Genomic DNA, 16,050 nt, shown 5'->3' on the forward strand with positions numbered 1-16,050 from the left:
AAAAACAACATACCAACCTGGCAATGGTTTCAAAACTCCAAGGTCCTTAAAATCTGGATCTTAAAAATTGAGAAAGAGAAAATTAGTTTTGTTCAATATCTTGGCTGTAATGTCAGTGTGCTAAATTTTAACTGGAGTGATATAGTTATACATACATTTCTTAGGATCATGACTTGCTTATACAAGAAGTTTAAAAACTATGGCAACACAGTAATTATTAATGCAGACAGTATTGATACTATTGTGCAAAGTTCTTATTCTATTTCTACTTTAGTCAAAATTTCCTCTATCTCACTCACTGTTTCATGAGTGAGAGTTAAAAAAAATTATGCAGATCCAGGCATGCAAGAACATTACACAGTTAACCCCAAGACATTTGAATACAGGCACATAAAATAGGATAAATTTACAAATCCCTTCAGAATCCCTTTGCCTATTCTGCATTTTCAGTGTGATTATAACACCCAACTTAACTTGATTCTGCATTTATGAATACTCTACCACCCCTATCAACAGTGAGGATTCTCTTTCTTTCTCAGAGGCACCCACCTAGCATTCCATAAGTAATGGAATTCATCACATAAATAAGATAATAGGTCTAATATGCCTGCTATTTTTATCTGATAAACATAATATTTACTAAGATGCTTTATATCATGCCTTTACAGCCTGACAACACTTAAATAAGTTTGATCATAGATCTATGTCTCAAACAGGTATCCATAGACAAGCAGTATTTCACAAGATTTTTCCATAGTTTGAAGATATTTTCCTTTGAAACACTTTAGCCCCTTTTACATTTCCGGTTCTGGACAACTATCTCTTCAGAACAGACTAGCCTGTACTTTTTCTCTCTTGCATTATTGTTCTGCCTAACATGAATATTCTATACTGTTTTGCTCATCTTCAGGGGGAATATAACAGCAAAGAACTCCACCATTCTTTACTCTTTTTTCCACAAAATTTGATAGGATCTGCTCTTCCAAAACCAATTATAAACATCTACATGCAAACACTCTGCATCAAGATTCTCCTGGCCACATTCTACCCAGGCCTCTGAAGGACTGTATAAAAGGAAAACCAAGTTAGAGTCTGAGCTGTGTAGTCTAGTCAGAACACATTACTGCTTCAATTCAGTGTATCAAAAGTTATACAAACAAGGAGGAGAAAATTTGACAAATAATATGAAAAACAAAATCCAGTGCTCTATGAGCAAGAATAGCCATTTCAGTCCGAACAGGGAGGATATACTGTCAGACCTGGAGTTGTAAAATCACCTTTTAAAACTGTCTTGTTATAAACAGGCTGCCATTGTTCTTCCAAGTTTTCTTTTACAGTGGCACAATATAAATCTTGATTAAATACTCATGAACTTAGGAGACTGCAAATATAATTGAGTAGGCAATTAATATTACGTAGTTTTATAGATCAGCACATAGATATGATAACAAACAATAGTAAACATAATTAAACATTTCAATTAATGTACTCAGATGTTGATATCTACTGTTGAAAGCAAGACACTTAAAAGAAATATAATTAAACTACTGGTTTAAATTAACATCAAAACCATGCCTAGTGTAACCATCAAATTTCTTCTGAGTATACAAGGACTGGTCTGCAAACACTCCAACACATTTATAAAGTACAGAGAAGCAAACAGGAAGAAACAGATCTTGATAGAACTTCTCTCAGCTGAAGTGAATTTTCATAGAAAGGAGTCGTGGTAGCAAGAATCCAAGTGTCTTGCTGCATCAGCTGACCATACCAGAAACAGGTGGAGAGAATTGGACACAGACTGTGTGTCAGATTGTGAAAAACTTTTGCTGTTCAGGTTTTAAAGTCTGATCACATCCTATATTAAGCATACATTAACCTTTTGCCAAGCTGCGAAGGACAGAAAGCTCTGAAAACTTGGGGCAAAGAGAAAGACCTGACTTATTATGCAGTGCCTTCGGACCCAAGTCCAATAACTTGAGAGAAAATGTGTCTGTTCAGTCATGCCCACCAGGTAGTTGATACGCTTTGTGTTAGAAGGCTTCCATGTCCAGTTTTGGTAGTTCATGACAGAAGTAGAAAGACAAGTTATCTGCTCTCCATAAGTATTAATATTATGGTAATAAAATTAATTTTTTCAAAATGATAGCAAAGTGAAGATAAAAAGAATTCATACATTTTCATTTAAAAAAAAAAAAAACCTTTGTTTTCCAGATGTAAAACTCATTCTACCTGCTGTTTCAGTGTTTATTATCAATTTTCAAAGCATCTTACTTGAGTAAACTTAAAGCTGAAGTATAATCCAGACCATACATTTTAATGCATTAAAAAACTCCAGTCATACCTTCCCATTTTTTAGCAATACAGTTATTACAAAGTCACACCAAAGTACAAAATCTGTTAAAATTCTACAGATATGTTAGATCTTGAATTGGACAGGCTGTGAAAAATTATCTTTCTGTAGCTTAAGAGTGAGAGTGAAATAAAGTCCGTGACACTTGAAGTAATATATTAATAGTATATTGGCTGATACAACAGTCTGGAAGTAAGGCATTATCAGAGATTCTGAAATTTCAATGATGTTGAAGCATATTTACCCAGCAAAATTTTGTTTTTAAAATAATCTACCATTAAATAGATTATACTTCAACAACTCTTCTGTATGCAATTCAATTAAATTGTTATTATCTGTCTGGCTGAGTCAGAACTCTTTTAATGGTATCTAAACACTGACTGACTAGATCTTCTGATAGCCAGGTAGTCATTTCTTTTGCAACTAATGAAAATCAAGTTCCATTAGGGAAAATTCCCAAGTCAGAGAAAAAAAAACCAAAAAACCCACTGTGAAAAACAAGATTGATCACCTACAACTAGAGAGAAAAACATGCAATAAGTCTTGAGAGCACTGCAATACACTGACTTCTTGTTTTATTTCTTATGGGGAACTCTCTCATTAACTGAAATATGAGAAACATGGTATTTACATGGAAAACATGCAAATATGTAAAGCATATGTAAATAGAAGACCTTACAGCCAAAATAAATGCAATGCTTCTTAGATATGAAATGCCTCCTTTAAAAACTAGCAAACAAAAAAGGGTATCAAAAAATTTCCTTAGGTGATACACTACTATCAGTTTCATAAATAACAGATTGTTGTTTTGTTAACTCAAGCTTTACTGCAAAATCCCTGTAAAGCACAGTACTACATTTGAAAAATATTATGAGATACAAAATATGTACCAGTTTATTTAGAGTTACCAGCAAACAAACAGAACGAGATAATTTAGAGTAGCCAGGAAGAAGCTGATGATATCTGTACGTTTTCTTACCCTGTAAGAAATGGGTTGGATAATGAGACAGTGGTGGCTGAACAGATGGGCCCAAGATCTAGTTGGAGGACATTAACTGGTGGTGTACTGCAGAGGTACTTGCTGGCTGCAGTTATGTTCAGTATCTTCATTAACGATCTGGATGATGCAGCAGAATGCTCTCTCAGCAAGTCTGCAAAGAACGCTAAACTGGTAGACACACCAGAGGGTCTTGCTGCCATCTTGAGGAATCCTAAGTTGGAAGAATGGACTAGCAGGAGCCTTGTGATGCCCAAATACAAAGCCTGGGAAGAAAAACTCCAAGCAGCAGGACATCGTGGGAGCTACCCAACTAGAAAGAAGATCTGCAGAAAAGGACCTAGGCACCAAGTGGAACATGAGCCAGCAATATGCCCTTGAGGCTCACAGGGTAACAGGACCTGGGTTACATTAGGCAAAGTATCACCAACAGCTGATCCTTCATTGGTGAGGCCTCATCTGGAGTGCACTGTCTACTGTAGTGGAATTTGCTCCAAATCATAATACAACTGGCATTTCCTAGAATATCTTAGATCTAGAATCCATCTAATTTCTCAGAATCATTTATATGTGAATAAAGTATACATGCTGAAGAATATGAACAATGAACAATTAATGTATGATTAGAAGACACAAGCTATAAAATCCTAGTGCATGTATGAGACCTATTTTACAGTTAATTTTTTTCCCCTATTACTTAGAAATGAAGGAATTACTTGATTGAACTATGCAATATAGATTGTTGATTTTTGAAACATATGTTTATGCTTTTTTATACAGAAAAATATACTTTACATATATGAGCAAGAATCACAGCATGTAGAAGTTAAAATTGCTAATGATAAAAAAATGCACGTTCAGTTTCATTTATTGAACAGACAACTACAGGTATATCTTTTCATTTTCCTATATTTAAAAAACTAGTCATTCAGTTTTTAAACAATGAATATTTAAGGTATTCTAGTGTATGCACATCTATCTGTATCACAGAATTTATCAGAGAACTGATTTCATGTAAATACTCGTGGAAAAGTAAACAGAATTGTAATATTCACCATACCATCAGCTATTTATTTTCAAGTTTATGAAATTAGGTATCTTTTACAGTTACTTATGGGAGCCTAAACTAGTCCTGCATTTTCAAATAATACTTCTCCATAAAAGCAGTGCTTGCAGAACTCTATACAAAACAATTTTTAATGGTTTTCTCCTAGTACTTGATGATACAATGAGCAAACAGGAAAATGACCAAAATATTCTAAAAGCATGAAAATTTGTTAAAGAATCACAAAAACAAATCTAAAATGAAGGGGAAAAAGGTTTTAAAAATAAATATTTTGTGATGTGTACGAGCAAGGGGATTTAGCTACCCCGTAGAAGAGCAATGGAAAAGTGCTAAGGAACAAAAAAGTTCTAAGTGAACCAGATGCACAAAAATATAGGAATTATTGTTTTGTTAGCCAAAAGGAAATTCGTTCAATGAATCTTTATGGCTCTGTAGTCTTACTGACACTCCAATAAATATTTCTGTGTCTGTAAAACAGGATCTTCAAATAAAAACATAGTTTACTAGACACCCTGAAAAACAGCTCTATAATAATTACAGCTAGCAAAAACCATATTTGGCCTTGGTATTTTACGTATTGACTTTTAAAGAAAACATTGTAAGCAACAACATATATTTTTGAGGTTATACATAGAACAACACTTCCAAATTCTTTGTTTCTCAGTGCAGTCAGAAAAGAAGTTAACTGAAGTAAGCAAGAAGTGAGTACAACTCAGCATTTCACCTCGACATTCTAGATCAACAAGGACTCGTGAAGAAAACAGTTACTGGGATTTAACTCAGCAGCAGTCCAGCACCACAAAGTCATTCTTTCACTTAACCAATAACCCTCTACCAATATATCTCACCCAACACCCAACAATCCTCCAAGAAAACACCTCCCTCCTAGCCATCTTCCCCTAAGTAGTTCCCACAAGTTCCCACATGTCACAGGGCGTGGAATAACCCTTTAGCAATCCAGGCCACCTGTTCTGGCCCCACCCCATCCTCTACTGCTGGAACATAATGGCTGTGGCTCACCCCCCCCTCAAGAGTTCTGTTCTGGGTGTGTTTCTGTTGCTCGTCAGCAACCATGATGCTGGTTATGCTATTAATGCTTTTTTAGCTGAACCAGGGCATAATTGAAGTGAATGCCCTAAAGAAGTTTGAGAAATTCTGTTTTTGAAAATGTAGGACTGCAAGGATGCACTACTCTGCCTTGTGCTTGGTGATCAATGTCCCAGTAAAGTATACAGCTTCTGTTTTTCTTAAGAAGAAATTTTATAAATAAATGATGCAAGTAGTAAGGAAAGTAAAATCATATTAAGAAAAAACAAATAAACAAATAAACAAAAAATCACAGAAATATATAGTCTACTTACTCAAGCTACTTTAACTAGATTCCATATAGTATTGCTGAAATAACGAAGACTGCTTCCCAGAAATTGTATTTCTAACTTATATTATTTTTTTAATTCTTATGTCACACTTACTGTTCTCAGCTCGTTCACAATCAATTTATCTGTATGCTGTAATTGGTTACACCAGTGTTCAACCTCCATAGCTGTGGTGACATCAGTGAGATGAGATATACTGCATGCATTAGCAAGAGACAGGTATTTGTATGCCAAAAATTAATATTTGTTTCTTTGACATAATTTTGGAAATGTAAAGGCAGTGTCATCAGAAAAAGAGAATCCAATCTTAGCTACTTATTACGCTTGGTGAGACTATGTACACAAGAAGTGCTTGAATGAACTCCACTGGAACAGGATATACGAATACAGAGTTTGTGTCTAGATTTCTATGTACGCAGTGGCGGACTTCTGGGATCTCAGCCTGCTTCTGTTTTACTCTATCATCTCTTCAGAGTAAGTTATTTCTCCAATATAAATTTTGTATGAGCGGCAATCAAGCCATCCTGAAATACATCCTCAAAGAGTGTTTGGACTATTTGATATCTGTACCTAAATCTCAAAAGTGTGAAGTACTTCTTGGTACTGCAATACAGACTTAGAAAGGAGAACAGGAATATCCACAATTACTTACTGCTTTGTGGAAACATTGGTTCTGGGAGCCTTGATGATTTGGGTGAGATTGTTTGGCAGACAATTGTTTTTATGTTAAATATTTATAGTAGATGCAGGATGCCCCAATTAGGAATCACATTCCCCTCATGCAGCATAATGTGTCTAGAAATATGGGGAAAAGATCATTGTATGAGAAATATCTCAGAGTCTGCATACACCTTTGTCTGCCAGTTGCCCAGAAATGTGTGAAAAAAAAACTGAATTAGCTCAGGAGCCCATTCTATCTAAGAACTGCAGCCAAGCAATCTCTGATGCGACAGTGCAGTTGATATGGCTGCCAGGACTGGCTGTCAACTATCAAGGGCAGTATTGCATATGTGTCCCCAAGATAATATCTTAGTGGTTTCTTGTGGTTGATTAATGGTACCTAAACCTCACTAGGGAGAAAGATGAGAAAGGTGTGCAACATAAAAGTGCTATAGAGCCTTTCCTGAATGATGTTGAATATTAAGTATGGCCTAGTTATGTAATTTCAGTATAATATTACTAAGGCTCATGATTTGTCTTATTGATTTGTTAGAGATGACTGGTAGCCCAGTCCAAGGAAATAATACTTTCAGTTCGCTATAGAAATACAGGGGAAAATGACTCAGTGGGTTTAGCCACAAATGGTTGCTGGCATTCTTCAGATTGAATCAATTCATACATGTTTTTTTTTGCTACCATTCTGTGAAAACTCACATTGTCTTTTCAGAGAAGCTGTTCATGATATATTAGTCCATAGAGTGGATTTACCAGGATGGAAGAAATGTATGGGAATAATTTGGCAATGTAAAGTAACTGTTGTGATTTTATTGTAGTGGAAAGGCTTTCTCTTATTTGTATTCTGGACATAATATTTATTTTTAAAAAATTAACCAGAACATTCAAGAGAACTCTCAATTCTGTTGAAGTGCTACTTTGTTTTCAGCTATTATATTCAAATGAAATTATTAATTGTGCTGGTTCAAATTGTGTCTGTGTCTGAATAACCTTTAGCTGATCACACGTTAAAACATATTTTCAATACAAATAGAAATGTCAGCAGTGTTTACATCAACTGACATCCCTTTGCTGTAGCTGGCAATGTTATGTAGGCTGTAAGGTACAGAGACTCATAGAATTGCTCAGGTTGGAAAAGATCTTAAAGGTCAAGTCCAACTGCAACCTAGGCACATCACCCCAATTCTTAACAACCCTCTGCTAAATCATGTCCCTGAGCACCACATCCAAATGGTTTTTAAACAGATCCTAATTGTCATATGTGAACAGTTCATCTTCCACTTTAAGAGCAGATGTCTTGCCATTTTCAAATATTTTTCTCTTAGCACCTAGCAGAGAACCAGGTGTATTTTTCTAAAGTGAATAACCTTGTAAGAAAATAAATCTAGCTGAATGTGCAAAAACAACTGATTGCTTAATCATCTGTCTGTATAAGATACTAGAAAGATAAAACAGACATAATGCTCTTGAATATGTGATCCTTAGAGTGGAAAGAAGTGAAGTAATCATAGAAAAAGAGCTTTTCATTATTTTACTCTGCAGCTGCTAGACTTTTGAAAGTTAATGGATAAAGCATATTGTAGAGCTGTAGGATGTGTTAAAAATGTATTTAGTATCCAGTAGAAATATGTATTTTTTTCAGCACCAGAGGGAGAATTTTAGAGCTTCACCCATTCTCATTGTAGCCTGAATTTTCACTGTTTCCAAAGAAGGGGAAAAAAAAAAAAAAAAAAAAGAAAATTAAACCAGAAAAATTAAACCAGATTGTTAAATCCAATTGTTATTATGTGTGCCTACCACAAGAGATGTGGCAGCTTAAGTATTCACTTTCAGTAAGCAAGAGGAGGAGCTGTGAAACTCCTATAACATGAGGAATTGTTGAGCTCAACAGCAAGTCAATGAAACATCTGCAGGGAAGTCATAAGTCATCTGTCCTGTCCTTCCAGCCCTATAACTCTCAGTCATACCATTTTTCTTTTTCTTTCTGCTATTTTTTGGAGTTTTCTTGGTTAGAAATCATGTTCCTTTGAGTGCACTGAGCTGCTGACCACAGCAGTTTTCTTAAATGTAATATGTCCTATGAAGGTGGGTTTATATCAGCTTGAGATGTAAACTATACTGTAGAACTGCTTTGGAGATAGTCGTACTTTCACTCTCCTTTTTTTCTTCATCTGTTAACAGCAGGGAGTAGAAGTTTTTTTCTATGGGGAAGAGTTTCAATATATTCCAGAACTCAAAAGACTGACTCCTGTGAGTTTCTACTTAAATTTCACATATAGTTATGAATTTTATATTTCATTATACAGGATAAAATCAAGATATAAAGAAGATACACGTAATATATAAGAAGGGAGCAGTAACACTTCCCTACTTCCTGATGGAATTTCTGAGATTTTGGGACAAAAACACTTAGACAAAGTTCAAGCCCCACATAGATTCTGTATTGCCTTTTGAGCAGGGGACAGATGCCATGATGCAGATGCTGGGGAAGAATAATGTTGGAAAGGTCATTCTGGTTCCTCATACACTTAAGGAAGAATCAAAAAACATGAAGGAATGAAGGAGGATATATGTGCAGATTGTGAATTCATGGTTTACCTAAGGATTTACAGCTAGTTTTTTGCCTTACGGTTCTTTTGCTTCCTGTTGGTTACAACTTCATGAAGGTAACGTTTCCTTTTCTTTGACAGTTTTGCTCCAATTAAAAGTGACAAAGTAAAATCCAAACCACAATTAATTGCTAATATTTATATAGCATAGACAATCTATTAGAAACAAGACACTACGTCATCTGGGACTTCTATTATTTTGATGAGGAAATCCCTACGATATCCATACATATGTCTAGTTCATACTAGTATAGTATAGCTCATACTATTCCTAGCCTAGTGATTTCCACTTAAGTTAAACACTTAAAAAGTGTTGTTAATCAGGAGCAGTAAGACATGTTTTGTTACATACCCACATGAAAAAAATCAACAGGATGATAAATTCTAAATCAGAGGGTCTTCAAACTTTTTCTGTAAACTAGAACATTTTAACCAATTGACAGTAATTTTATGTATCACTCATGCCACATGCTCAGTATTCATTAAATGATTCTGAAGCTGGTTTGTCATGGAAATTAGAAAAATATAGCTCATTGTAGAGCTGGAGATCTTTAATCCACAGTTTGAATAGCTTTAAACTGATGTCTACTAGCACCATAGTTACATCTACTTTTTCCTGAGATATGCTACCCAATGAGGTTGTGGAGTCTCCTCTAGAGATATTCAAACCCCACTTGAATGATTTGCTGTGCATCCTACTGTAGGGAACCTGCTTTAGTAGGAGGTTGGACTAGATGAGCTCCAGAGATCCCTTCCAACCCCTATAATTCTGTGATTCTGTAATTTAACAAATTTGCACTTTTTCTGCTCTACTCAAAAACTACCAATCCAAAGCAACAATTTGACTTCCACTGGATTTGCTGGCATTCTTAATATTATTCAAGTAATTAATCAATACATATAATTATGTCCACAATCCGACCTGAATTTAGCAATTTGTGTATTGAATGCTACAGCAATTTTCTAGCTCAGTGTCTTAGAAAGAGTGAAAATTGGTCAGTCATAGTACCCAGGATTTTTACGTATAGGTCAGCTGCTTATCCAGCAGGCAGGCAATAATTACATTTCATTTGACTAGACCAGGTTTCTGGCTGCCAAACAGCAGGATTTTTCCTAGCTTGATTTAAAAGAGTCATCTAAAGCTGTAGTGATAAAAGACAAACAAACAAACAAAAAACAATAAAAACAACAACAAAAAAAACCCCATCAACATGAATAAAACTTTATACAAACAAGTATATTACTGCTAAGAATGATCATTGTAGAGATCGAGCAAGCACATGGGAGAAAGAGATTCAAAGTTACCTGAATCTTGATTTTTAAATTGCTGCACCAGTATGTATTTAAAAAAAAAAAAAAAAAAAAAAAAAAAAAACTACTTATTTTAAATAATTTCATCATTAACTTTGTAGTTGGTGGCAGTTAATGACCAAGTGTTTAATCCATAAAATTAAATCAGCATTGAAGAGCAAAACAATTATGTGAGTAATTTGTTGCATTCTCATTTAATATTAATTTTGACTTCAAGTTTAGAAATGAACTACACGAAATAAAGGAAAAGAAAATTCAAAAGCAAACCGGAAGTGGTATCATACAATCTTTTATTAACCCACATACCGCAACCAGCAGATTTGGTAACATTGTCTCTTGAGCTTCAACTATCAGATAACATCTGGCAAATTATGTTTGTAAGTCCGGTTACACAACAACTTCTGGCTTCTCACTGTCATCTACGGGGCTGATATGTGACTAGAATAGCACATTTCATGCTGCCTGCTTTTGTCATGCTACCACAGATTTTAAATAATGGATGTTCCATGGCATTAATTTATTTGAATCTGAATTCTCAAAAATATATTTGGCCATTCTGTTCTCATCATCTTTCTCATTATTTGAGCAGTCTTTCTTAACACTAAACACAAAATAGTCTTTTGATATCAAAGTATTCAAATAACCTTTATGTATATCTAGCATAACATCTCTGCAGTAATATTTTTTGAGTGTTATTGAATAGCATTTGCTTACTTATTTCTGGAAATCTGCCATTATTTTCCTTCCTATCAGATAGTATTTTCATTTATCTGGTAGACTTCAAATATCAAAATTTTTTGTAACTACAAGTCCATTTTACACTGTGTAGCACAGACTAAAACATTTTTGCTCACTGAAGTTAAATTCTCTACAAATCTATTTGAGGAAACGTTAATGTCAGACCCTCATTTACCTAGTGAGTTCTAAACTAAGCTGTTACCATTCAAAAAAGTGCATTTGACATAACTGAGTAAAGTCTTCAGAGCAAAAAGAAAACTGAGGGAACATAATTTCTTGATCTCAAAAGGTTTTTGTGAATTTGAATATTTATGATATTTATTATACTGTACATTTTTTGTAAGAAACTGAACATGTGGACAGATGTAATTTAGCTCACAGTAATGTTATTGACATAGTTATGAATAATCAGTATATTTTTAATTAAAAAATCTCAATTAAACTGTATGTCCTTAAAATTGCAAAGCACTCTTTGGTTAGATGAGGAATACCACACCAGAATGGAAAACTAGACTTAATCTAATGTCTCTGACTATGCAAATAATATCACTGATATGACTACAGTCCCCTCTTTACACTGGAGAAGAATTTGTTCTGTTTAGATGAAATCCTTTCAGTGTTGTATAAAGTTGTAGACAATGCTTTTATGAATAAGATTGCACTAATTAAATCAACATTGTACTGCAGTGAAATAACTTTGAAAAATAAGATGCACTTTTTGGGAATACATGAAGGATTAAGGAATTCTGTTTTCATTTACTAATCATAAATGCAAAATTTCAAAGTAGTTTTAAGTATCACCTTTTATTAATAAATTGAGAATATAACCTTTTAACAGAATGAAATTTCTAGCAAACAAGATTTCTTTTGCTTTGTACTTAAAGGGGAAAGAAAATGCACACAGTGCAAACACATAAAATGTAATTGGAAGATAATTAATTGCCAGACCCATAAAGAAAATAATCATTTTTAATTCACATCTTCCTAAATCCAATTTTACTTAAACTCTTTTTCTTTCAATAGACATTTTAGCATCAAAATATCTTTACACTAGCTCCTAAATGAATTGAGAGAAAAAAACCAAAATGATATTTTAAGTGTCTGCAAAGTGCTGGATAAATGAATGAGGTGACTAAGGAATAAGTAAATTAATGATATGCAATCACAGCTGCCAGCTCCCGCCATATAATGTGGAAGATAGACACCACTCTATGGAAAATCTGTAGCTGAGCTAGCTCAGACTCAAGAAATTTGTTTCTTCATTTTTGGAAGGCATGCAATATACATAACTTCTCAATCCTGACTTCTACTAAATTCCAGCACCAGATAGGGTGAGAAAATGAGATTTTGTAAACAGCTCAAGACACTGAAGATCATCATGACTTTTGCTTGGTACCTCTTGTTGGTGAAAATTTTGTCTGGAATTTAATTTCCAATTTTAGAGAAAGGAACACATAATAAAATAAACACACAAAATAATTAAAAAATTGAAAGCAAAAGTCACAGGCCTCTTCTGTTATCAATAATTGTTCCTTTCAAAAAAACATTCTCAGACACTTTCATTTCAGAAATCCCAACTGGCAGTAGGAAATGTAGCAAAAATCTACTTGTTTTGTATTCAAAACATTAAATACAAGGAGAGGAACCAGTAATCATTGCAAGTTATTACAGAACAAGGAGAGGAACCAGTAATCATTGCAAGTTATTACAGAACTTCTATCACTTCATTTTACAAGCAGTATAACTGATTGACGAATGGAACTGGGATAAAAAATGTATTTGAACTAACCAATAACCACATTTGAACAAAAAATGATGCACTTTTACATAAAGAAAGTACTTTCATTTCAGATGATTTTGAGGAAGACAGACAAATCACTAATTGTGGTGTTCTAACACCAACAAAATTCAATTTATTGCATCAGAAAAGAAAAAGAGAGAGAACTGAGAGTCAGTGAATAAACTTAGCATTCTTAAGGTTATATTAGATTTATGGTAATTATTAAATTGACAGTCACCAAATTGATATCTACCACGTATTTTGAGTAGAAGTGGAGAACTACCACTGAGCCCTGCTATGTCCTATATTTGGTAATAGAACTTTTTGTCAGCCTTACACTTTGGACCTAGAGAATATGCTATACATGAGATTGTAAAGGAGTATCAGTGCACAGAGGGAATTAACATTAGAAGAAAAAACATTTTTAACCTAGCATACACAAATACTGAACAGGTCTCACAATAATCAAATGACTCTTGCATCAACCTACTATTATCTTCATATCCATATTCCCTATAAAATTTCAGATTTAAAAGTTTAGATTCTTTTAAGATTTCACTTTTAAAAGTTCAACTTCTCACTTTCTCTGTTTTTCATGATGATTTTTAGAACAGTATGTCTACTTTTACTATGTGTCTAAGTTAAAGATACTGAGATGGGGTTTGTTCATAAACCCTTAGTGCAGGTAAAGATGAATACAGCAAATAGAGCTTGTCAGCAGCTTATGTTAGTAATTCTAATTTGTCAGAGCTTTGTAATTATGAAGAGTTTGGGAGAGACAGCTGAGAATAATCTCTGTGTTTAGAAACTTAATTCAAGCTCTTTTTTTTCCCTACTAGTTTGATTTGCAGCCAATTTGAATTTGACGCATTTACTAATTTACTATTCATATTGCAAAAATACTCAATTCTAGAAACAGAAACATGACTGACTTTTTCAAAGACTACACTATGCAGAATAAGAGTTCCTAGTTATTGGATAAGAACACTTTTTCTCAGTTATAGTGCGTATAGAACTTTAAAACAAAGGTTTGTGTCAATTTCTTTAAGGACAGTTAGGCAGAACAACTATACAAAGAAAGCAAAAATCTGTTAAGAAAAGCTGAATATAATAATAAGAAGAATAACAATAAGAAGCCTTAATTATTACTGCTAGATTTGAGAAATACTTCAGTAAATAATGTGATTTAAAAAAAAAAATCAACAATCACTTATGCAGATGTCAAATTAACAACAAATGATAACTGACAAATGAAAACAAGTGATATAAACATGTTTTTGTACCTAACATAAAAGCATAGTTTTCAATACAGACAGCTAAAGAATCAGACTACTCGCAGGTCTGTGGCTAGAATAGGAAATAGATTTTCTGCCTAACAGTAGAGTCACAGTCATGCTGATTATACAAAAGGACAGAGATCATTGTCAAGATTTACTGGCCATACACCTCAGAAACTTGTAGATACAATACATAAAGATGAAAATTCAACCACTTAAGGAATGGATAAGTAAAGAGGAATTGGACATTCACATTGCCAAGGACACCAAGAGAAAATGTTACAGACAGAAGTGTTTCCAGAGTGGGGTCACAACACAATCATCTAGAAATGCATCCCAGTAAAAATAGACCAAAAGTTTGACAGATAAGGAAGTCAGATGAGCTATAGTGAACTAAAATATTTTGGATACTTATTTGTTACATATTAGGTAAGAAGTTTCTCATTTTTTTACCTGATGAAATAGGTGTGAAAATATTTGAAGGAGAATTGTGAAGATGTCTTATAAATTTTGGAGGTAATATGCTGAATATATATTCTAATAGTGAAAATGCTCATAGTAGACTAGTTGTTCCAAAGCACTTGTGGAAGAAGACTACCCAGGCTTCTGTTCAGTACAAATTCTTTATTATCTCCCCTATTCTATCACTTCCAAGTGCTTCACAAATATTACAGTCAGATCAAACATTAAAAAGGAAAATAAATGTCTAGGGCTCACTGGTTATTTCTACATTTTAAAGCAGAGGATGACCTCTCTAAATCAGACCTAAGGCTTACCAACTCAGTGTCATAACTATGCAAAGACAGAAGAGTGTCTTTAGGGGGAAAGCATAACAAAGATAATATTTAAAGAAAATTCTCCTCTGCCTCAAAGATTTCATTTTAATTGTTCTCTATCAAGTAATAATATAAACTATTTTGAGAAGATGGTGTTGTAAAAATACGGGTTAATATTAAAAAAAAAAAAGTTTGCTTGGATTATTTTTGAACATACGTATAAATTTGTTAAAGTTTCCTCCTAGGTGATTCTGAAAAGACAAATTCTTTGTCAGGGAAACACTGTTCCTCAGTTAAAAATATTTAGCAATGAAAAACCATAATCACCTTTATTGGTAAGATCACATACATACCACACATATATGGAAAAGTTTTTCCAGTGGAGATAGAGAACAATTATTTGCACATGTATAATACTGTAAAATGTCCTGCTCAACCTCCTCTAGTATTCTGTGTTCAGTAGTTGTGGAACAGACACAGAGAAGAGACTTGTGGAGGGAAGAGGGACGGTAGTGATGTCAAAAGGAACATAGCATTAAGGAAGAAGAATTGAGCTTTTGTAACTAAGAAAACTGACATCTTAAAAAGTATATTGGATATGGTCCTCAGGGACATGATTTATCACAGAATCACAGAATCACAGAATCACCCGGGTTGGAAGGGACCCCAAGGATCATGTAGTTCCAACCCCCCTGCCTAGCAGGGCCACCAAACATACACATTCAGATCAGGTTGCCCAGGACCTCGTCCAGCCTGGCCTTAAACACGTCCAAGGACGGGGCATCCACAACCTCCCTGGGCAGCCCGTTCCAGGGCCTAACCACTCTCCTAGTAAAGAACTTCCCCCTAACATCTAACCTAAATCTTCCCTCCTTCAACTTAAAACCATTTCCCCTAGTCCTGCTGTTGTCAGCCCTTTTGAAGAGTTTACTCCCCTCCTGGGTGTAGGTTCCCTTCAGGTACTGATAGGCTGCAATGAGGTCACCCCGCAGCCTTCTCTTCTCCAGGCTGAACAAGCCCAACTCCCTCAGCCTGTCCTCATAGGGGAGGTGCTCCAGCCCCCTGATCATCTTAGTCGCCCTCCTCTGGACCCTT

General features: G+C 34.5%; 1 protein-coding gene across 5 annotated transcripts in view; it reads right to left on the reverse strand.

The window, feature by feature from the left end:
- NETO1 (neuropilin and tolloid like 1) overlaps positions 1-16,050 on the reverse strand; it is a 67,738-nt gene that overhangs the window by 32,360 nt on the left and 19,328 nt on the right. For all 5 annotated transcript variants that reach the window (XR_007375838.1, XM_048939727.1, XM_048939725.1 and 2 more), the window contains one exon: positions 18-59. Coding sequence is in view for 4 of the 5 variants with exons in the window: in XM_048939727.1 (XP_048795684.1) it covers positions 18-59 (42 nt within the window). In the remaining variant the exon portion in view is untranslated. The remainder of the gene's footprint in view (positions 1-17; positions 60-16,050) is intronic.

The sequence above is a fragment of the Lagopus muta genome, chromosome 3 (assembly GCF_023343835.1).
Source record: "Lagopus muta isolate bLagMut1 chromosome 3, bLagMut1 primary, whole genome shotgun sequence".
Taxonomy (NCBI): domain Eukaryota; kingdom Metazoa; phylum Chordata; class Aves; order Galliformes; family Phasianidae; genus Lagopus; species Lagopus muta.